At 51.6% G+C, this 24,715-nt stretch overlaps 1 protein-coding gene across 2 annotated transcripts in view; it reads left to right on the forward strand.

Moving 5' to 3' along the window:
* Positions 1 to 24,715, forward strand: part of lmln (leishmanolysin-like (metallopeptidase M8 family)) — a 166,089-nt gene that overhangs the window by 96,686 nt on the left and 44,688 nt on the right. For both annotated transcript variants that reach the window (XM_072473178.1, XM_072473179.1), the window contains exon 11: positions 13,251 to 13,327. In XM_072473178.1, the coding sequence (XP_072329279.1) occupies positions 13,251 to 13,327 (77 nt within the window). The remainder of the gene's footprint in view (positions 1 to 13,250; positions 13,328 to 24,715) is intronic.

Raw genomic sequence — 24,715 nt, forward strand, 5'->3', positions numbered from 1 at the left:
ACATCTGGGTATCGTCCTCAGTCAACCCTTCAGAAACTGTTTGGAGGATGTGCTGCCATTGCAACCGCAAATGGCGCAACCAGTCCTGACCCAACAGGCTGGGACCATGGCCGCGCACCACGATAAGTGGGAAACGCCCCTCCTGGCGTCCATAGACAACAGGGGTCATTGTAGTTCCTGCAATGTCCAGTGGTTCCCCCGTGTAGGTGGCCAACCTGGCCTGTGAGTCGGTTAAATTAAGGGTCTGTATACCCTGCTTGATGCGGTCGAATGTCCTCTGGGCGATCACGGAGACCGCTGCGCCAGTATCCAACTCCATCTCAAGCGGGTGGCCATTGACCCGTACTGTCACCTTAATGGGGGCCACACGGGGAGCTGCCACACAATGCAGCTGCAGGCAGTCGTCCTCCGTCTCCACGTCCTCAGGAGTAGTCACCGCAGCTTCATCCACATGGAAGGTACGGCCTCTGGGCTGGTCCCAGTTACGGCCCCTGGGCTGGTCCCAGTTTCGGTCGGAACGACGGCGCCTCTGGCGCCCCCAGGACCGCCGTCCGCGAGTCTGACACGGACATGGCTCCTCATCCATTGGCTCTGGAGAAGGCTCCCTTCGGGGAGTAATGTCCGACGGCCACTGGCGTCGGTCCGGACGTTGCCTCGCCCAAGGTACCGCAGGAGTGCGGGGGGACGTTTTCAGACAGAAGGGGTTGCGCCCCAAGGCATGCACTTCCATTCCCTGTAGCTCCTGTACTCCTCGCTCTGCGCTCTCTCGGGACAATACTATTTGAATGGCCTGTTGAAAAGTCAATGTTGGCTCCACTAACAACTTTCTCTGGGTGGCCGCATTGTTAATACCGCAAACCAAACGGTCGCGTAACATTTCCGACAAGGTCTCACCATAGTCACAGTACTCTGCAATCCTGCGTAGCCTGGATAGAAAATCGGTAAGGAATTCTCCAGGGGTCCTCTCAGCGGTATTAAACCGGTATCGCTGGACTATCGTGGACGGGGTTGGGTTAAAATGTTGCCCCACTATCTTTACAAGTTCATCAAACGTTTTGGTGTCCGGCGCAGCTGGGTACGTAAGGCTCCTAATCACCCCAAACGTATGCGGGCCGCAGGCGGTGAGCAATATGACCACCTGGCGCTCGTTTTCGGTGATATTGTTTGCCCGGAAATAGTAACGCATCCGTTGTGTGTACTGGTTCCAGCTTTCCAGCGCAGCATCAAAAACATCCAAACGTCCGTACAGAGGCATGGTATAATAGAAAACAACTTCCAACCTGTATCCAACAAAAATCCAGGGAGGTGGCTTCAGCAGTGTAAACAGCTATTCACTTTAACCTTCGTCGCCAGTTTTGTAAGGGCCACGAAGAATCCAGCACGAGTTTTAAGGATACAAAGTAATAACATTTATTTACTATAACATATATACATAACAGTAGCGGTAACTTCCCTTGCTACATACTCCTTCCTGCTGGTTCCTGAACTGGCCAGCTTTATTTATACTAGGAGTTTACTAGTGGTTTCTCCGCCCCCTCATTTGGGAAGCTCGTACTCCCACAGGATTGTGGGATAGCCATTAGTCCCCAGCCAATGGTAAGTAGGCAGGTTACAACACTTGTGTTAAGAAAGTTTTCACCAAAGCTACAAGCCGTAATAATTTGGCTGTTTTTGTAACAATTTTGTGTATTTTAAAGGCAGATTCAAAATGCCATGCGAAGAATTTGCAAATCCTAACCCCTATTTCCAACGCTTTGTATAAATGTTTTTGTGGATTCTACATTAATTAAAATGTCACTTAATTAATCCAATAGTCTGTTTTTCTTTCAGTTGGCATATATATGTTTCGTAAATGATTTGCTGCTGAAGTAGATATTACTTTTTGGAAGTTCTTTTATGGTTTAATTGTTTGCTCCAAGCTTTGGACATGGTACAGATTTGATGCCCCTCACTTTGGAAGTCTTGTTGGATGTAGAGTTCTCCTGTCGTTGGGAGAATAAAACTCGGAGGACAAAACCAATCATGCAAATTATGTATCTAGCCTGCATTTTCACTTCAATTTCTAATGTAAGACAATGGATCTTTGCTATAACATTGTCTTTGGCAACTGATCAAAAAGTAGTATTGGTTGGGGTATATTTAGAGAAAGGACAATTTTACTTTTTTTCTGTTGTGCTACTTTATTAGTGAACCACAAGCCGCGAGTACGTTTGTTGTATTGACCAAATGACCACACAACCAGTATGTTAGTTCAAAAGACAGTTTATTATTAAACACAAGACTTATCTCTCTGTGCAATGATACACGCGGCTACGTATTAAACTACACTTATCAACTAAGATTACCTTTACTTAACCTCTGGATGACCGGCTCTGTGCAGGTAGATAAGGCCTTTATCTGAGTCCCCACGTGTGTCAGCTGGAAATCGTCAGGTTAGTCTCGGCTGTGGCTTGTCCCTCACAGGTAGCGATCGCCGTCTTGAACTTGGCTGATTGTTATGCTGCGATTGGAGTGGGCACAGGCCGGTCCCAAAAGAGACAGAAATTATGGCTGTGTTATCTTTTAACTGGCTTGAGTTTTCCCTGCCTCTTTTGTGGGCAGTTTCTGGGTCACTGTCAATCAATTCCTCAGGGCTCCACCCTGTGATTGGTCACATCCAATCAGGGGCTGCCGCATCACTTTTGGGGTGGGCACTCAGTGGGCCAATCCTGGGAAGGCTCCGAGCAGGAGCTCGGTGCCGCCTAGTCTGGAAGATGATGCGATGGACCTGATGGTCCCATTGTTACTTTAATCGCCTTGAATGGCTCATTTGCAGGTGTGAATTCCTGCAGCTTGTCTGTGTCCCAAACCTGGGTTTCAGATGTCTCAACTTGTATCATCAGTGATACTTTGGTTGATGGGCAGTATTCATGGAAGGTTATTTCAAGTCATGAGAAAAACTGGAATTCAAACCAGGACAAACTTTATCACTAAAGTGCTTCACAACCTTTAGAAGCATTTTTAAGAATGTATTTTCGGGATGTCAGTATCGCTAACAATTCGTGCTCTAGTTGCCCATGAGCTTAGTTTTGTGGATAAAGGGCTCCTACAAAGTTACAGGATTTTGACCTAGTGATGATGAACGAGAGAAATGTATGTTCAAGTCAAGGTGATGTGTGACATAGAGTGTGCCCTCATGCACCTGCTTCTGTTATCCCTCTAGATGGTGGAAGTCGCTAGTTCAGGAGGTGCTGCTGAGGAGGCCACAGTGCATGTTGTAGATAGTACAGAAGAGAGGTCAAAGTATTTGGAGGCAGCAGGCAAATTCACAATCCGCTAAAAAGCCCACGAAAACCCATTGACCAGATGGCAAATGAGAGAAAAGTTGCCTGCATATGTAGAAGAGACAGAATCTGTGAAGAGCTGCTTCTCAATCTCAGATTCTGTCTCTCCCATGCTGCTCCAACACCTCCAGTCACTGGTTCCCTCTCTCCTGCTCTTGCTCTACCTCAAGAGACAGCCTATGGTTAGAGGAGCAGCAAGAGTGGGAGGATTGGAACCTGATAGGAAGATCTGGAGCAGTTATTTGATTATAATGTTGCTGCCATTAGCTATCAATTGGATTGGATTTGATTTATTGTCACTTGTGCCAAAGTACAGTGAAAAGTATTGTTCTGCGTACAGTCCAGACAGATTGTTCCATACATGAAAAAACATAGGATATACATACACAATGTAAATACAAAGACATGGGCATTGGGTGAAGCATATGGAGTGTAGTACAACTCAGTAGGGGAGTCATTCAGGAGTCTGGTAACAGTGGGGAAGAAACTGTTTTTGAATTTGTTTTTGCGTGTTCTCAGACTTTTGTATGTCCTGCCCGATGGAAGAGGTTGGACGAGAGAATAACCCGAGTGGGAGGGGTCTTTGATTATGCTATCCGCTTTTCCAAGGCAGTGGGAGGTGTAGACAGTCAATGGATGGGAGACGGTTTCGCGTGATGGACTGGGCTGTGTTCACGACTCTCTGTAGTTTCCTATGATCTTTGGTCAAGCAGTTGCCATACCAGGCTGTGATGTAGCCAGATAGGATGCTTTCTATGGTGCATCTGCAAAAATTGGTAAGAGTCAATGTGGACATGCCGAATTCCCTTAGTTTCCTGAGGATGTATAGATGCTTTTGTGCTTCCTTGGTTGTAGCGTTGACGTGGGTGGACCAGGTCTGATTGTTGGTGATGTGCACACTTAGGAATTTGAAGCTTAAGTTTAATGAAGGAGTGATGATTATTCAGGACATTGATGAATTATTATAATTATGCTTCTCGATGAGTCCAAATATCTTTTGCAACATATTGAGAGCCTAGGACATCTTTGCAAAACATTTTTCAACCACTTCCCACTCTGCCACATATGTTTGCAGAGGCTGGGGAAAATTTCTTAACCAAGCTGTGCCTTTGATTTGATGGTAAAATTTATTGCTGAATTCAAAGTTAATTTTGTTAAACCTAAATATAGTAACCAGATTATAGCTTCATCTGGTCTGTCAGGTTGGGGAAATGTATTAAACATATTTTGGACAGCCTTTGCCTTGTTTCTGCATTTGTGTACAGACTTTCAATGTTCATTGTAAAAAGTATGGGATGAGGTGGGTGTGGGGCACAGCACGGTTAGTGAGGTAACCACCTCTATAAAGTGATATGTGTCCTTAATGTAATTAGGGTGCTTCTGTGCTAAAGGGTTCCAATCGATGCCTCATTAAGGCATGAATGATGATGTGAGGAGGCACATTGACTTGGGGGAAAAAAACTCACTGAAAAGAGAAGTCTATATGAATTAAACCGTTTGTCCTCAGATGGTTAGCTTGATGCTGCAGAATTAATTTTTGTGTATTAACTGTGTTGAACGGGTTGGACTGTTGGAATCAGTATCCCGACCTGTTCGTCAGCACTCACTTTAAAAAGAAGTATTCAGAGGAAAGAAACTTTAAATTGACAAAATAAAACCAAAGAACGCTAGAGCATGTTAATGCTTGCAATTACTTTTCAAAAGGGAGAGCGGATGTGAGACTAATTATGTGAAACCCTTATCCCAATTTTTACTTCGGAAACTAAGAACGAGATATTTATTTATAATAAAGTAACCAAAGCATCTTGTTTATTAGATGTCCAAGTGAAAAGATGTAGTACCGTATACTTGGTATTTGTGCTACCGTATGTATCTCAACACAAAAACAGAAGGTAATGTTACTATGTGACGGCATCACCAAATATAGGAGGTAGTAGAAATGAAAACAGAACCCTTGAAAACCAAAACGTAGCCCTTGAGGGGGAAAGAAAACTATTTTGACCCCTGGCACAGAGTCAATGTATCAAGTCTGTATGACTCTTCAGAGCTTTGAAGAAGTATCATATGGACGTTAAACATTAATTCTGTTTCTCACTCCTCAGATACTGCCAGACCTGCTGAGTTTTTCTAACATTTTCTGTTTTTATCCCAAATTGTGCATGTTCTTTTTTTTAAATATGTTTGTATTAAGAATTTTTCAATAACAATATTTTCTACCTTACAAACAGAAGCCCCCCCCCCCCCCCCGGAACAAAAAAGAAAAACAAACTCGCGTGGCAAGACATGAACACGCCAAGTCAATAAGATACAAAACTTTGTACAGTGGATTCTTCCCGTACATGTCAGTTTCCGGATCCTACCATGTATTTTCTTGCTCAAATGCCCCCCAGAGAAACTTCCCCCCCCCCCCCCCCCTCCCCCCAACCGCTGTGTCCCCCCCCCCCCCACCCCTGGGTTGCTGTTGCTGCTGTCCGACCTTCCTTTAACATTCCGCGAGATGGTCTAGGAACGGTTGCCAACGCCTGTAGAACCCCTGTGCAGACCCTCTCAAGGCGAACTTTATCCTTTCCAACTTAATAACCCCAGCCATATCATTTATCCAGGCCTCCACGCTGGGGGGCTTCGCCTCCTTCCACATTAGCAAGATCCTTCGCCGGGCTACTAGGGACGCAAAGGCCAGAATGCCGGCCTCTTTCGCCTCCTGCACTCCCGGCTCGTCCACTACTCCAAATAGTGCTAGCCCCCAGCTTGGCTTGACCCGGGCCACTCCCCTCCAGAACCCCTCCAGTGCCGGGCATGACCAAAACATATGGACATGGTTTGCCGGACTTCCTGAGCACCTCCCACATCTGTCCTCTACCCCAAAGAACCTACTCAGCCTCGTCATATGCGCTCTATGAACCACCTTAAATTGTATCAGGCTACACCTGGCACACGAAGAAGAGCAATTAACCCAACTTAGGGCATCAGCCCATAGCCCCTCCTCAATCTCCTCCCCCAGCTCCTCCTCCCATTTACCCTTCAGCTCCTCTACCAACGCCTCCCCCTCTTCTTTCATCTCCTGGTATATCGCCGACACCTTGCCCTCTCCGACCCATACACCCGAGATCACCCTGTCTTGAATCTCCTGTGCCGGGAGCAACGGGAATTCCCTCACCTGTCGCCTCACAAACGCCCTCACCTGCATGTATCTGAAAGCATTTCCCGGGGGTAGCCCAAACTTCTCCTCCAGCGCCCCTAAACTCGCAAACGTCCCGTCAATGAACAGGTCTCGCATTCGTCTAATCCCTACCCGATGCCAGCTCTGAAATCCCCCGTCCATCCTTCCTGGGACAAACCGATGGTTGTCTCTAATCGGGGACCACACCGTGGCTCCCGTCGCACCCCTATGCCGTCTCCACTGCCCCCAGATCCTTAATGTTGCCGCCACCACCGGGCTCATGGTATACCTTCTCGGCGAGAACGGCAGCGGTGCCGTCACCAGCGCCCCCAGGCTTGTTCCTTTGCAGGACGCCATCTCCAACCTCTTCCACGCCGCCCCCTCTCCCTCCATCACCCACTTACGGATCATTGCCACGTTGGCTGCCCAATATTAACCCTCCAAATTCGGCAACGCCAACCCTCCTCTGTCTCTGCTACGATCCAAGAACCCCCTCCTTACCCTCGGGGTCTTGCTTGCCCACACAAATCCCATAATGCTCCTGCTGACCCTCTTAAAAAAGGCCTTAGTGATCACAATTGGGAGGCATTGGAATACAAAAAGAAATCTCGGGAGGACCACCATTTTAACCGACTGTACCTTACCCGCCAGCAAGAGTGACAACATGTCCCCCTTTTAAAATCCTCCTCCATCTGTTCCACCGACCGCGACAAATTAAGTTTGTGCAGTGCCCCCCAGCTCCAAGCTACCTGAATCCCCAAGTATCGAAAGCTCCTTTCCGCCCTCCTCAACGGTAGGTCGTCTATCCCTCTTCCCTGATCCCCCGGATGGATCACAAAAAGCTCACTCTTTCCCACATTGAGCTTATAGCCCAAAAAATCTCCAAACTCCTGTAGGATCTGCATAACCTCAACCATCCCCTCCACTGGATCCGTCACATACAGCAACAGGTCGTCTACGTACAGCGACACTCGATGTTCCTCTCCCCTTCGAACCACCCCCTTCCATTTCCCCGACTCCCTTAACGCCATGGCCAAAGGTTCAATTGCTAATGCGAACAGCAGAGGGGACAGGGGGCACCCCTGCCTCGTCCCTCGATACAGCCGGAAATACTCCGACCTCTGCCGGTTCGTGACCACACTCGCCACCGGGGCTTTATACAGGAGCTTAACCCAACTGATAAACCCTCCCCCGAACCCAAACCTCCTCAACACTTCCCAGAGATACTCCCACTCTACCCGATCGAAGGCCTTCTCCGCGTCCATGGCTGTCACTATCTCCGCTTCTCCCTCCACCGATGGTGTCATTATCACATTTAGGAGCCTTCGCACATTAGTATTTAACTGCCTACCCTTTACGAATCCCGTCTGGTCGTCATGAATCACCCCCGGGACACAGTCCTCAATCCTCATGGCCAACATTTTGCCAGCAAGTTAGTGTCTACATTAAGGAGCGAGATCGGTCTATATGACCCATATTGCAGTAGGTCCTTATCCCGCTTCAAGATCAAATAGATCGTCGCCTCCGACATTGTCGGGGGCAGGGTCTCCCCCTCCCTTGATTCATTGAAGGTCCTTACCAGCAACGGGCTAACAGGTCTACATATTTCCTGTAGAACTCCACCGGGAACCAGTCCGGCCCCGGGGCCTTCCCTGCCTGCATACTCCCCAGTCCTTTAACCAGCTCCTCCACCCTGATTGGTGCCCCCAAACCAGCCACCTCCTGTACCTCCACCCTTGGGAACCTCAACTGATCCAAGAATCGCCGCATCCCCTCTTTTCCCTCTGGGGGCTGGGACCTATACAGTTCCTCATAAAAGGCCTTAAAAGCCTCATTCACTTTCTCCGCATTCCGCACCGTAGTTCCCCTGCCATCTTGGACTCCACCTATTTCCCTCGCTGCCATCCTCTTAGGGAGCTGGTGTGCCAGCATCCGACTCGCCTTCTCCCCATATTCGTATATCGCCCCCTGTACCTTCCTCCACTGCGCCTCTGCCTTCCCTGTAGTCAACAGGTCGAACTCCGTCTGGAGACTTCGTCTCTCCCTAAGCAGTCCCTCATCCGGAGCCTCTGCATAACTCCTGTCCACCCTTAAAATCTCCCCCACTAACCTCTCCCATTCCCTACCCTCTCTCTTCACCCTGTGAGCCCTGATGGAGATAAACTCTCCCCTGACCACCACCTTCAGCGCCTCCCATACTACTCCCACCTGCACCTCCCCGTTGTCGTTAGCCTCCAGATACCTTTCAATACACCCCCGCACCCTCCCACACACCTCCTCGTCTGCCAGCAGTCCCACATCCACCCTCCACAATGGGCGTTGGTCCCTCTCCTCCCCCAACTCCAGCTCCACCCAGTGCGGGGCATGGTCTGAAATGGCTATGGCCGAATACACCGTTCCTTCCACTTTCGGGATCAATGCCCTGCCCAGAACAAAAACAACTATCCGGGAGTAGGCCTTATGAACGTGGGAGAAAAAAGAAAATTCTTTGGCCAAAGGCCTGGCAAATCTCCACGGATCTACTCCCCCCATCTGATCCATAAACCCCCTAAGCGCCTTGGCCGCAGCCGGCCCCTTCCCCGTCCTAGATCTGGAACGATCTAATGCTGGGTCCAGCACCGTGTTAAAATCCCCATCCATTATTAAACTCCCTACCTCCAAGTCCGGAATACGCCCCAACATCCGTTTCATGAATCCAGCATCGTCCCAGTTTGGGGCATATACATTCACCAGTACCACCTCTGTCCCCTGCAACCTATCACTCACCATCACGTATCGACCTCCCTTGTCTGCTACTATGTTCTTGGCCACAAACGACACCCCTTTTCCCACCAGTATTGCCACCCCTCTATTCTTCGCATCCAGCACCGAATGGAACACCTGTCCCACCCATCCCTTCCTTAACCTGACCTGATCTGCCACCTTCAGATGTGTCTCCTGAAGCATGACCACATCTGCCTTCAGTCCCTTTAGGTGCGCGAACACTCGGGCCCTCTTAACCGGCCCATTTAGGCCTCTCACATTCCACGTAATCAGCCGGATTGGGGGGTTCCCTACCCCCCTTCTCCCCCCCCCCCCCCCCGACTAGCCATCTCCTATCTTAGGCCAGGGGACCCCCGCCCCGACCACCTCTTCCATTTTCAGTTCCCCCCTCGGTCAGTGCAGCAGCAACCCTAAACTCCCCCCCCCCCCCCCCCCCCCCCCGCTAGATCCGCATCTAGCTCTTTTGCTCCCCCCATATTACTTTATTACTTCTATGAGTCAGCTGACTCCTGCTGACCCCGGCTTCCCTCGCCTTCCCGTTGATCTCCCCGTGTGGGAGTCTCTCCTCCTCCTTACCTTCCTCCATCCCCCCCCCCCCTTTTTGGCGCGGGAAAAAGCCCGCGCTTTCCTGAGCCAGCTTCGCCCCCTATGGCGCAGCTCCTGTTGCGGCCATTATCCCAGTTCCCTCATCCCCGAGTCTCACATCCCTCCAGCACCGACGCCCACATTCCCCATCATCATCATCTTGGCTGCAGAAAAGAAACAAGGAAATTTTAAGAATTTTATCCAGGACTCTACCCACATCCCCATCCATCATCCCACCCATGCAATATACTTTACCCATATTTACAACCCCCTGTACAACCACATCTCCTCAGTTCGAGTCCAGTTTTTCCATCTCAATAAAGGTCCAAGCCTCCTCTGGCGTTTCAAAATAATGAACATAGAACATAGAACAATACAGCGCAGTACAGGCCCTTCGGCCCACGATGTTGCACCGAAACAAAAGCCATCTAACCTACACTATGCCATTATCATCCATATGTTTATCCAATAAACTTTTAAATGCCCTCAATGTTGGCGAGTTCACTACTGTACCCCTCAGTTTAAAGTTATGTCCCCTCGTGCCAGCCATATCCATCCGCGGGAGAAGGCTCTCACTGTCCACCCTATCCAACCCCCTGATCATTTTGTATGCCTCTATTAAGTCTCCTCTTAACCTTCTTCTCTCCAACGAAAACAACCTCAAGTCCATCAGCCTTTCCTCATAAGATTTTCCCTCCATACCAGGCAACATCCTGGTAAATCTCCTCTGCACCCGCTCCAAAGCCTCCACGTCCTTCCTATAATGTGGTGACCAGAACTGTACGCAATACTCCAAATGCGGCCGTACCAGAGTTCTGTACAGCTGCAACATGACCTCCCGACTCCGGAACTCAATCCCTCTACCAATAAAGGCCAACACTCCATAGGCCTTCTTCACAACCCTATCAACCTGGGTGGCAACTTTCAGGGATCTATGTACATGGACACCTAGATCCCTCTGCTCATCCACACTTTCAAGAACTTTACCATTAGCCAAATATTCCGCATTCCTGTTATTCCTTCCAAAGTGAATCACCTCACACTTCTCTACATTAAACTCCATTTGCCACCTCTCAGCCCAGCTCTGCAGCTTATCTATATCCCTCTGTAACCTGTTACATCCTTCCACACTATCGACAACACCACCGACTTTAGTATCGTCTGCAAATTTACTCACCCACCCTTCTGCGCCTTCCTCTAGGTCATTGATAAAAATGACAAACAGCAACGGCCCCAGAACAGATCCTTGTGGTACTCCACTTGTGACTGTACTCCATTCTGAACATTTCCCATCAACCACCACCCTCTGTCTTCTTTCAGCTAGCCAATTTCTGATCCACATCTCTAAATCACCCTCAATCCCCAGCCTCCGTATTTTTTGCAATAGCCTACCGTGGGGAACCTTATCAAACGCAATGGTGTCGGTCCTGATAAGTGACCCACAGTCGCGCAGGCTGCAGCATGCCGAACCTGACTCTTTTTTTATGCAGCACCTCCTTGACCCGGTTGAAGCCAGCTCTCCTCTTTGCCACCTCCGCGCTCCAATCCTGATATACTCGGATCACCGTGTTCTCCCATCTACTGCTCCGCACCTTCTTGGCCCATATCAGCACACTTTCTTTGTCCGCGAAGCGGTGGAACCTTGCCACTATCGCCCTTGGCGGCTCATCAGCCTTGGGTCTCCTCGCCAGGACCCGATGAGCTCCTTCCAGTTCCAGGGGGTCGGAGAGGCCTCCGCACCCATCAGCGAATGGAGCATCGTGCTCACGTACGCCCCGGCATCAGCTCCCTCCACTCCTTCGGGAAGACCCAGAATCCGGAGGTTGTTCCTTCTCGACCTGTTCTCCAGGACCTCAATTCTCTCGGCCCACCTCCTGTGCACCGCCTCGTGCGCCTCCATTTTTACCGCCAGGCCCAGGATCTCGTCCTCGTTGGTATTCACTTTCTCATTCACCACACGAAGCTCCACCGCCTGGGTCTTCTGGGTCTCCTTCAGCCCCTCGATCGCCAACAGCATCGGCGCCAGCACCTCCTTTTTCAGCTCCTCCACACATCGCTTGAGGAACTCCTGCTGGTCTGGCCCCCACGCTGCTCGCTCTCCACCCTCCGCCATCTTGTTTTTTTCACCCCGTTTTGGTCTCTGCTCCAGGGCCTCTTTCCTCGTCGCTCCACCGCTGATCTCTGCCATCAATTGTGAGGGGGGACCTCACTGCACATTCCCACACGGGATTGAATCAAAACAGCTCCGTTGGGGCTCCTCTAGAGAGCCCGAAAGTCCGTAGTCACGGGAGCTGCCGAAACGCGCGGCTTAGCTCCGCATCACCGCAATCGGAAGCCAAATTGAGCATGTTCTTTACATCAAGGCCTCTCGTATGGTATTTGTATGAGAACCTTTAATGGCTGTTTCATTTGTTTGGTGGGAGTACAATAGCAGTTGGCTAATGTAAATGATTTTTAGAAGTTTGATATTCTGTGGATAGTTTCCCTTAAACATTTTTCACTGTAACATGTTTTCATGTAGTTTTGATGCTGATCATATTTTCCCATCGTGGATCTGTAGCAATCTGTAGCGATTTTAACTTGTTTGTTTCTTTAAGATACATAGCAAGTGCACCAACATGTGATACTACACTGTAGTGAGACATGGATGAATCCAATGCCTGCTTAATTGCCACTCAGCTGCATCAAAATGAGGAAATGTCAAAGATTTCCAACAAGAAAGAATATTGAAGAATAGGGACATCGGAAAGAGCAGAAGTAGGTCATTCAGCCCCTCAAGCCTGCCACCGCCATTCAGCTAGATAATTGCTGACCTTCTACCTCAATGCTATTTTGATACACTGCCCCCTTGATATCTTTAATATCTAGAAAGTTATTGATCTCTGTCTTGAACATACTCAGTAACTGAGCCTTCGCCGCCATATGAGGTGCACCACCCTTTGAGTGAAAAAGTTTCTCCTCATCTCAGTCCTAAATGGTCTCCCCCTAATTCTCCTCCTGGTGCTAGAACTCCCAGCCAGGGGAAACATTCTTTCTGCATCTGTTGTTGTGCCCTGTAAGAATTTTGGATGCTTTAATGAGATCACCTCTCATTCTTCCAAACTCTGGAGAAAAGAGGCCCACTCTCTTCAACCTCTCTAGGAGAATAGATTATTTTACTTGGGACTGAGTTCAGACAATCATTGATAGAATCCACCTCTGCTTGTGAATTAGCAATAATGTATGAATTAAGGAGACCTTATTTAGAGAGAGACTATTTGCCTTCACCAGAAAAGAAAACTGGGAAAACATGAGCTCCTGATAGCTATTTCTATAGCCACAGTGGATCCTGAAAGAAAATCTAAACAGTCGGAGCATCAGGATGGTTTGATTAGCCTTTTAAGTTCTATATTACATTTTGTTCTTTTTTTTCTATACAGAATGAAGCAATGACAGGATCTCACACACAGAACAGAGTATTCTCTAGGTTAACCTTGGCAGCGTTAGAAGATACTGGGTAAGATGGATGATATGTAAACAGACTTTCATACTGCACAGTAACTTGGGAAAAACTTTACTTTTTCATTCAAACTTAAATCAAAATATTTCAAATAGTATTGATGAATGACAAAACTGTGAACACTGGAAAAAGGAATTATTTATTTGGAGCATTTATGACCTTTCAGCAGATGGTTCAAGCAGAAACCTCAGGTGTTGGGCAATACTTCAACTCTTGGACATTCATGGCCAATCAGAATATTTTAAATTAAAAGGAAAATGTTAGAAAACTACAAAACGGGGCAGCACGGTGACGCAGTGGTTAGCACTGAGACTACAGCGCTGAGGACCCGGGTTCGAATCCCGGCCCTGGGTCCTGTCCATGTGGAGTTTGCACATTCTCCCCGTGTCTGCGTGGATTTCACCCCCACAACCCAAAGATGCGCAGGTTAGGTGGATTGGCCATGAGAAATTGTCCCTTAATTGGGAAAAAAAAAATTGAGTACTCTAAATTTATTTAAAAAAAGAAAACTACATTTTCAAACTTGCTTTATGCAGGATGTTGAAAGTACCCCTCGTCTCTCTTATTTGCTTTTGAAAAGCTGACAGAGGAGGTTGTGTCAAATGTTTGTAGGTCGTATGAGGAAGCAAATAAGTGGAAGACAAAGTGTAGTTTAACAAATTCTGGAATTGAAGGAGTTGCAGATTCAAATCGAATGTGGATTTAAGTTTAGAGAAGTGCTGTTGACGCAAACAAGGGGAGAATGTGCAACTCCACACGGACAGTGACCCAGGGCTGGGATTTGAACCCGGATCCTCAGGACCGTAGGCTGCAGTGCTAACCACTGTGCCACGTGCCTCCCTACTTTTTTTAATATAAATTTAGAGTACCCAAGTATTTTTTTTTCCAATTAAGGGGCAATTTGGCGTGGCGAAGGGCAGCACAGTGGCGTAGTGGTTAGCATTGCTGCCTCACGGCGCCGAGGTCCCAGGTTCGATCCCGGCTCTGGGTCACTGTCCATGTGGAGTTTGCACATTCTCCCCTTGTTTGCGTGGGTTTCACTCCCAGAACCCAAAGATGTGCAAAGTAGGTGGATTGGTCACGCTAAATTGTCCCTTAATTGGAAAAAATGAATTGGGTACTCTAAATTTTAAAAGAAAAAATAAATAAAAAATTTAGCGTGGCCAATCCACCTAACCTTTGGGTTGTGGGGGTGAAACCTATGCAGACATAGGAAGAATGTGCAAACACCACACGGATAGTGACCCAGGGCCAGGATTCGAACCTGGGTCCTCAGCGCTGTAGTCCCAGTGCTAAACACTGCGCCACCGTGCCGCCCTACAATTAAATTAATTTTTTAAACTTAAGCTTTTGTCATTTTATACAAAATATACAAACAACAGTAAACTAAAAAAGAACAATCTAATCTATGCAACCATTCTCTCGAAACAGATCCCCCCGCCCATTAGCTCCCCCCCCCTCTTGCCCCCTCTAGCAGATAACAGTGACCAATTCTTTGAAGTACAATATAAACGATTGCCATCTCTAGTAGAAACCTTCAATTGAACCCCTCACAGTGTATTTGACCTTCTCAAGGTGCAAAAACTCCATTGTCACGGCAAGGTGCTAAGTGGGGTCGACAGCCTCCTTCTTAACAGGACTCGCCTCTGAGCAACCAATGAGGCGAAGGCAAGGACACCTGCTCCCGCAGCTCTGGCAAGCCCGAAATGCTCAAATATAGCCGCTAAAGGACAGGCTCCAGCTTAATGTTCAGGATCGCCGACATGATGCTGAAAAAAGAGACTCAAAAACCCACAAGCTTGGGACAGGACCAGAACATGTGCATGTGATTAACGGGCTCCCTCAAACAGCGCTCGCACCTATCCTCAACCCCAGCAAAGAAACTACTCTTTCTGACTTTAGTAAGATGCGCCCTAAACACTACCTTGAGCTGGATCAGGCTCAGCTTTGCAACGATGGCATGGCATTCACCCTGCGAAAGTCCTCACTCCACACCTCCTCCTCTAATATAGGCCCCAGCTCCTCCTCCCATTTGGCTTTCACCCTTCCATCGAGACCAGACCGTCCCCCAAAATCCGTTCATATGTGCCGGACATACTGCCTTCTTCCGAACCTGAACAGGAAAGTATCCTCTCCAGCAAGGATGATGACGGCAGCACTGGGAATGTTGGAAACATACGCTTAACAAAATTTTGTACCGTGATATACCCAAACAGGTCCGAGCCCAAGAGCCCGAATTTCTCTTTCAATTTTTCCAGGCTGGCAAACCATCACTCACTTTCTCCATTCTCCCCCCCCCCCCCCCCCCCACACACAAATGCAGCATCCAACTTTGCCGGCTCAAACGAGTGGTTAACACAAATGGGGGCCAACCTTGATACTGAAATGTTGCCAGAGTTGCCTCCATAGTTTTAAAGTCGAGACGACAACCGGATTTGATGAGTACTTTGCCAGAGCAAATGGCAGAGACACCGTCACCAAACTGGACCCTCTACACCACCCCAATACCTTCTCCGTGTTGCCAGCCCAGTATCATGTGAGAGTACCTTTAAGAAATGGGTGTTTATCAGTGATTTCAGAGTGTGGGTGGAGCTGGGCTGTCTGTCAGCTTTTTACTTTCGTTTTAGGCTGTTTACTGCAGGGTGTGTTTTTAGTTTAGTTTTTCAGAGCTGGATAGCTGCAGTCACAGCCAGAAGGGGTATTAGTCTCTCTCTCTGTAATCTAAAAACTGTAAATCGATCCTTTGGTGATTTAAAACTAATAACTGCTCTCAGTAGTGACTTTAACGTGATGTGCTTCTGTTAAAGGTTATGTAAGTCTTATGGATGTTAAAAGGAAAGCTTAAAGGATTACTTAGTGTTGTAGTCTTTGGAGGTTGTATTTGAATTAATGGTTGCTAAGATGTACAGTATGGGCACGATTCTCCACTCCCGCGCCGGTTGGGAGAATCGCCTGGGACGCCAAATTTTCCCGCAACGCCGGTCCGACGCCCTCCCGCGCCCTCCAAGCGCCGAGAACGGCCCCGTCGAGTTCCGCACTGTGCAGGCCGGAGAATCGCCCGAGACACCCAAAATGGCGATTCTCCGACACCCCTGCTATTCTCAGGCTTGGATGGGCCGAAGTCCCGACGGCGTGACCCCAGTTCACGCCGTCGCCGTTCACACCTTTTTAAAGTCGTCAGCCAGTCGTGCTGGCTGACGCTGAGCAGGGAGGAGGTGAGCGGACTGTTCCGCAGCTCCTGGAGATCGGATCGGCTTACCCGAGAAGGCTGCGGCCAAAGTGGGGGTGTGGGAGAGTGTGCAGGTGGGAGAGGGGTGTGGGAGAGTGTGCAGGTGGGAAGGGGAGGGTGATGAGGGAGAGTGTGCAGGTGGGAGGGGGGCGGTGGGCGGTGAGGGAGAGTGTGCAGATGGGAGGGGGGATGAGGGAGAGTGTGCAGGTGGGAGGGGGATGAGGGAGATTGTGCAGGTGGAATGGGGGGGTGACGGAGAGTGTGCAGGTGGGAGGGGGGTGAGGGAAAGTGTGCAGGTGGGAGGGGGGGATGAGGGAGAGTGTGCAGGTGGGAGGGGGGAGGGAGAGTGTGCAGGTGGGGGGGGTGAGGGAGAGTGTGCAGGTGGGAGGGGGGATGAGGGAGAGTGTGCAGGTGGGAGGGGGGGTGACGGAGAGTGTGCAGGTGGGAGGGGGGGTGAGGGAGTGTGCAGGTGGGAGGGGGGATGAGGGAGAGTGTACAGGTGGGAGGGGGGTGAGGGAGAGTGCAGGTGGGAGGGGGGGATGAGGGAGAGTGCAGGTGGGAGGGGGGATGAGGGAGAGTGTGCAGGTGGGAGGGGGTGAGGGAGAGTGTGCAGGTGGGAGGGGGGGTGAGGGAGAGTGTGCAGGTGGGAGGGGGGATGAGGGAGAGTGTGCAGGTGGGAGGGGGGATGAGGGAGATTGTGCAGGTGGGAGGGGGCTGAGGGAGAGTTTGCAGGTGGGAGGGGGGATGAGGGAGAGTGTGCAGGTGGGAGGGGGGATGAGGGAGAGTGTGCAGGTGGGAGGGGGGTGAGGGAGAGTGTGCAGGTGGGAGGGGGGGATGAGGGAGAGTGTGCTGGTGGGAGGGGGGTGAGGGAGAGTGTGCTGCTGGAGGGGGGCGAGGGAGAGTGTGGATGGTATCGTCCATCCGCGGATGCCACATGTCAGCCGCCCTGATATGGCAGGATGGTGACGAGGACACGGCCGCAGGTTGCGTGTGGCTGATGGGCACAGGCGAGTGGCACACTGGTGAGAAGTGCGGTGTGAACTGACCGTTGGGCGCAGACAGTGACCAGGTGTTAGGCTGGCTGCGTGTCTGCAGCGCGACCAAGCCACCGGGGGACACAGGGACCCCATGCAACCCGGCTGGTGAGGTGTGGAAGAACCTTGGTGTAACATGTCATTTCTCTGCCCCCCACCACCCTCCTGCAGGTCACCATGTATGCCAACCAGACAGCGATGTTTACTACCGTGGTTGGAGCCGCAGCTCTGGAGTTTGCATCCGGCAGCATAGAGTCGGACGGCCCACAGTGGCTGCAGATGCAGCGGTTGCCGGTGCAGCAGAGGGGATGGCCGCGGAGTGGCCCGTCGTCGACCCGCTGGCCGCAGGCGCTCAGGACCCCAATGTACAGGGGGATGCCGAGGGGAACATTGACCGCCAGATGGCGAGGAATGCAGAGAAAGTGCTTGGGGGGGAGCAGGAGGAGGAGCAGGTGGAGCTGGAGGATCCACTAGTGGTGGTGCTAGGGTGCCACAGGCGTCCAGCAAGGCCGAGGGTGTACCGTGACAGAATGTCGTTCGAGGCCCTAACGGACATCACATGCAGGAGGAGACTACGGTTCAGCAGGGAGACGGTCACACATATATGCCAGCTCTTAGCGCACCTCGCACCACGTGGAATGGGAGGAGGACACGCGATACCAGTCTCCGTCAAGGTGACGGTGGCCCTAAACTTTTATGCGACCGGTTCCTTCCAGGTGCCAAGCGGGGACCTATCCGGGATATCACAGGCATCGGTCCACAGGTGCATCAGGGCAGTCACCGACGCCCTGTACGCCATCACGGACAGGTACATTCAATTCCCCGAGGACCGAGCACAGCAGGAAGCACGGGCACGTGGATTCGCCAATGTGGCCGGGATACCAATGGTCCAGGGTGTCATCGATGGTGTGCACGTCCCCATGCACCCACCTGCAGACAACAGGGAAGTGTTCATGAACAGAAAGGGCGCATACTCCATGAACATTCAGGTGGTGTGTGACCCCCACATGAAGATCATGCACGTGTGTGCAAAGTACCCCAGCAGTGTGCATGACGCCTACATTCTGGCACAGTCGTTCATCCCCGCAATGTTCGATGGATATCCCCCCCCCCCCCGGCTGAGGGGCTGGTTGCTGGGCGAGAAGGCCTATCCAACGCGGAGACCCTATACAACGAGGCACATGCAGCAACCAGGGGTGTGGTGGAGCGGTGCTTCGGGCTGCTGAAGATGCGCTTCAGATAACTGGACCGATCCGGAGGGGCCCTGCAGTACCAACCCGACAGGGTCGGTCGCATAGTTGTGGTCTGCTGTGCGCTGCACAACATTGCCATGCAGAGGGGAGATGATCTGGTGGAGGAGTCGGAGGGAGGACCCGACGGCACCGGAGCTAACGCAAACGAGGGGGATGGGGAAGAGGAGGATGCGGAGGATGAGGATGATGGGGCGCATCAGGGTGGGGGGAGGGGCGCAGGACGCAGACACTGCCCGGCTGCTCATTACATCCAGGAGGCTGCGTGACGGCACCGCCGCGGACAGCGGGCAAGCGACGTGTTGGTGGCCGCACGGTTCACGCACTGTGGGGGTGGGATGCGCTGAACACTGCCACTTGCACCGTCACTCCTGTACACGGGCACCACACAGCACCCACCCCCCCCCCGCACCGCATTCACGGCAACAATTCCACATCACCTTACCACTGCGGCACTACGGGATTGCACAACATTGATGATTGGGTAAGCGGGTGTGATCAGTGCCATGTTGAATGATGACAGCCCGCTCTGCGATGAGCTGTGTGCTCAGATTCGCCAGCCGAGGTCTGACTCATGGCTATAGCTGAACCATGCACTCCGGTGGTCACAGCCTTCGTGATGGATATTTCACCACATGCCCGTGTGGGGGTGGCTGGCGTCGGTGTACCGAGGACAACGGTGTCCGATTATGGGAGGTGGGGGGGGGGAAAGGATCAGCACATCCGGAACAGACCTTGAACGGCTCATATACCACTCAGCCAATCGGGCAACCTCACAAGCCCCTGGCACCGGACATAGCACACAGTCTTACAAGTCAAATTTAACAGTGAGTTTATTCGTGTGGTTAACATAGGTGCCCTACCCACTACAACTAGACTGCCCTGCACCCGTGCCAACTTCTTACGTGCCTAACGTCTTTGCCTTACGGGCCCTACCACTACGTCTAGGTGTGTTCCCAGATGGTATAGCAGGAGTGGAGGCGGACTGCTCAGAATCACGCCCTTCGACATGGCTCCCCGTCGGCACACGTTTCCTGGGGCGGCCCGGATTCGATGGGCCAGGCTGCTCGGCGGGCGTACTGGATGGCGTGGTGCCACCCTGACCTGCCCGCTCCCCACCAGATGCGCCAGCGACGGAACGGGGGGAGGCCGAGTGTACCGGAACATCCCTTGATGGAGCTACCGGGACGGGCCCCAGAACCTCCTCCTCCCTCGGGGAGCCCGGTGGCCCCCGGGCCTCACTGTGGGACGGAGATGCGCTTGGAGACATGCCCCGTCGCACCACCGACACCTGGCGCTGCCAGTCCTGGAGGCCTGCAGCGGTATCGACCACGGTCCGAATGTTCGCCGAGACGGAGCCCAGGGAGTGCCACATTCCTGCCAAGGTCTGTGCGATCTCGACCTGTGAGTGCGCGACGCCATCTATCACGTGCGCCAGGTAGTCAATGCTCTCCGCGACCGACTGCTGGGACTGTACCATCGCCTGCTGGGACCAGGCCATGGCATGGTGAGACTCAGCCAGGGCCCGGAGAGCGACGGCAATGTCCTGTTGGCTCTGTGAGATGGCTGCCTGTGAGAGGGCAGCCCTCTCCTGGGCCATTGATGACGCGTGCACGGTAAGCCCAACGCCTTGCAGAACCTGACCCATGGCCGAAACGCTTTCACCCATTGCCTCCACCGCGGACGCCACCCGTGCGGTGTCGGCCTGGGTGGCTGCGATGAGCGGCACCACTCCTGGACGCGGATAGACTCCTCCAGCTGCGTGTGCAGGTCCTGGAAGATGGCCCTCATCCCATTATTCAGTCCCTGGGTGTCCATACGCATCGGTTGTCCGGGTGGGTCAATTACATCCAGGAACCCGGGAACCGTCTGGGTGGCAGCTGGTTGCTGCGCCTGGGCTGCCCTCTGACCGTCCAGCCCCTCGGCTGCTCCAAACTCCACCTGCTGTACCTCGGCTGTGGGGTGCGCACCAGACTGTGACCCAGGAGCCTCATCACTTATATGCCCAACCGAGGTGGGTGTCTCTGTGATGGTCAACGGTGTGGGAGACAGCAGTGCCGCAAGCTCGAGGTCATCATCCGTCAGGAAGTCTGGTGTGTACTGGTCCCCCTCATGGCCAGGCGCAAGCTCCATGTGGGCCATGTTGTATTGACCTCCAGGTGGATCCAGCGGGTGTGTGGCCGTAATGTGCGCTTCGGCATGACTGTCCACCCTGTGCCCCTCACTAATGTCTGTCTCGGTGGTCTGAGCGTCCCGGTCCTGCATCCCAGACTGAGAGGTCTGCCCTCCTGTCTGACCAACTGCCAACCTCTGCCGTGCGTCCCTGGGTGCAGTTGCAGTTGGCGATGTTGCACTGTTTCCTGGGCGAGACGCCCCTGAAGGTTAGGCGGGTGGCCCTGGGGAACATAAAGATTCGGGGTTCGTTAGACACGGTGGCCCGGGTGTATGGTGGTGGTGGGTGCACAGTGTGAGGGGGAGGGGATCGGGGGTGCAATGGCCAGAGTGTGAGGGGGTATGGGATCGAGGGTGCAATGGCCAGAGTGTGAGGGGGGATGGGATCTGGGGTGCAGTGGCCAGAGTGTGAGGGGGGATGGGATCTGGGGTGCAGTGGCCAGCGTGTGAGGGGGCAATGACGGGTTGGGGGGGTGAGGACATTCAGGGTTCTCTCACTTGTTTCTGCGCCTCCGACCTGGCATGGCGCGATCTCCCGGGTGGCGGATCCCCCAGCGAGGTCCAGGGCCCTCTGCTTGTGAATGGTTAGGGGGTGCAGTACAGGAGAACCCCCTCCGGTTCTCATGCGCTCACGCTGGTTGTGCGCTGTCTTGACGTGGGGGGGGGGTTGGATAAAGCATCACCATTAGGCGGGTATCATCAGGGCATGCAGATATTGACAACATTGTTGCTGGTTCAGGAGACAGCACGCCATGGCTTCGCTCCAGGAGGGTCCCGGGGCTCATGTGGGTCGAGTAGATAGTTGGGCACTGTGGCCCCCCCCCCCCCCAACCTCCCCTGACCCCGCCAACATCGCCCCTGATGCCCCAGTCCCCCCCAACACACCCAACCCCCCCTGACCCCCCCCCCCCCCCCCCCCCCCCCCCCCCCCCCGGGGGAAGGGGGGGGCCAAGGGGCACCCTCATGGCACTTACCCTGGCAGCCCGGGTGAGGTCGTGCAGCTTCTTGCGGCACTGCTCCCCCGTCCGGGGGGTCTGCCCCACAGCACTGACTGCGCCTCACCGCGCTGGATGGCTGGTGATGCCCACGTCTTGGACAGATGGTGTCCCTTCTATGTTCCACCTCATCCACCAGGGTGTCCAGGTCCATGTCCCGGAACCTCGGTGCGGCTCTTCGGGGCTCAGCCATCTCCTCTCTTCTCCTCCGGGTCCTCTGTGCGTGGATCGCGCCATTTATGATGCAGCGCCGCATCATTCGGGCGTCGCGATCCTAGCCCATTTTCGGGCCCTGAATTGGTCGGGATCAGGGCCGTTTCGCGCCATCGTGAACCTCATAGAACACAGAACGATACAGCGCAGTACAGGCCCTTCGGCCCACGATGTTGCACCGAAACAAAGGCCATCTAACCTACACTATGCCATTATCATCCATATGCTTATCCAATAAACTTTTAAATGCCCTCAATGTTGGCAGGTTCACTACTGTTGCAGGTAGGGCATTCCACGGCCTCACCACTCTTTGCGTAAAGAACCTACCTCTGACCTCTGTCCTATATCTATTACCCCTCAGTTTAAAGCTATGTCCCCTCGTGCTAGCCATTTCCATCCGCGGGAGAAGGCTCTCACTGTCCACCCTATCTAACCCCCTGATCATTTTGTATGCCTCTATTAAGTCTCCTCTTAACCTTCTTCTCTCTAACAAAAACAACCTCAAGTCCATCAGCCTTTCCTCATAGGATTTTCCCTCCATACCAGGCAACATCCTGGTAAATCTCCTCTGCACCCGCTCCAAAGCTTCCACGTCCTTCCTATAATGCGGTGACCAGAACTGTACGCAATACTCCAAATGCGGCCGTACCAGAGTTTTGTACAGCTGCAACATGACCTCATGACTCCGGAACTCAATCCCTCTACCAATAAAGGCCAACACTCCATAGGCCTTCTTAACAACCCTATCAACCTGGGTGGCAACTTTCAGGGATCTATGTACATGGACACCTAGATCCCTCTGCTCATCCACACTTCCGAGAACTTTACCATTAGCCAAATATTCCGCATTCCTGTTATTCCTTCCAAAGTGAATCACCTCACACTTCTCTACATTAAACTCCATTTACCACCTCTCAGCCCAGCTCTGCAGCTTATCTATGTCCCTCTGTAACCTGCTACATCCTTCCGCACTGTCGACAACACCACCGACTTTAGTGTCGTCTGCAAATTTACTCACCAACCCTTCTGCGCCCTCCTCTAGGTCATTGATAAAAATGACAAACAGCAACGGCTCCAGAACAGATCCTTGTGGTACGCCACTTGTAACTGAACTCCATTCTGAACATTTCCCATCAACCACCACCCTCTGTCTTCTTTCAGCTCGCCAATTTCTGATCCACATCTCATAATCACCCTCAATTCCCAGCCTCCGTATTTTCTGCAATAGCCTACCGTGGGGAACCTTATCAAACGCTTTGCTGAAATCCATATACACCACATCAACTGCTCTACCCTCGTCTACCTGTTCAGTCACCTTCTCAAAAAACTCGATAAGGTTTGTGAGGCATGACCTACCCTTCACAAAGCCATGCTGACTATCCCTGATCATATTATTCCTATCTAGATGATTATAAATCTTGTCTCTTATAATCCCCTCCAAGACTTTACCCACAACAGACGTGAGGCTCACCGGTCTATAGTTGCAGGGGTTGTCTCTACTCCCCTTTTTGAACAAAGGGACCACATTTGCTATCCTCCAGTCCTCTGGCACTATTCCTGTAGCCAATGATGACATAAAAATCAAAGGCCCAGAAATCTCTTCCCTGGCTTCCCAGAGAATCCTAGGATAAATCCCATCAGGCCCCGGGGACTTATCTATTTTCAGCCTGTCCAGAATTGCCAACACCTCTTCCCTACATACCTCAATGCCATCTATTCTAATAGCCTGGGTCTCAGCATTCTCCTCCACAACATTATCTTTTTCTCGAGTGAATACTGATGAAAAATATTCATTTAGTATCTCGCCTATCTCTTCAGACTCCACACACAACTTCCCATCCCTGTTCTTGACTGGCCCTACTCTTACCCTAGTCATTCTTTTATTCCTGACATACCTATAGAAAGCTTTTGGGTTTTCCTTGATCCTACCTGCCAAATACTTCTCATGTCCCCTCCTTGCTCGTCTTAGCTCTCTCTTTAGATCCTTCCTCGCTACCTTGTAACTATCCATCGCCCCAACTGAAACTTCACACCTCATCTTCACATCTTCTCATCTTCACATAGGCGTTAACGACGGCGTGGGCACTTTGGCGCGGGAGTGGAGAATCGCGCCCTATGTTTTAAAAAGTTAACTTGAGTTCATAGAATAAACATTGTTTGTCTTTAAAAAATACTTTTCCATTTCTGCTGTACCACACCTGTAGAGTGGGCCGTGTGCTCCCCTACCACAATCTATTAAAAATTGTGGGTCAGGTGAACTCCATGATACACTTTGGGGTTCTCTAATCCCTGGCCCATAACACCAGTAATAAAATACCAGATTTGGCGTCACTTCAAATCCTCAGAGATTTTCCGCCCATATGAAACCTGATATGAGCTGCCCAACCCCCAGGAATCTTGGCAAAATGTTAATCTTGACTGATTGACCCCAGCCCACCAACGACAATGGGAGGCTGTCCCACATTTGCAGGTCATTTCCCTACTCACTGGGA

Source organism: Scyliorhinus torazame, chromosome 2 (genome assembly GCF_047496885.1).
Source record: "Scyliorhinus torazame isolate Kashiwa2021f chromosome 2, sScyTor2.1, whole genome shotgun sequence".
In the NCBI taxonomy this organism is placed as follows: domain Eukaryota; kingdom Metazoa; phylum Chordata; class Chondrichthyes; order Carcharhiniformes; family Scyliorhinidae; genus Scyliorhinus; species Scyliorhinus torazame.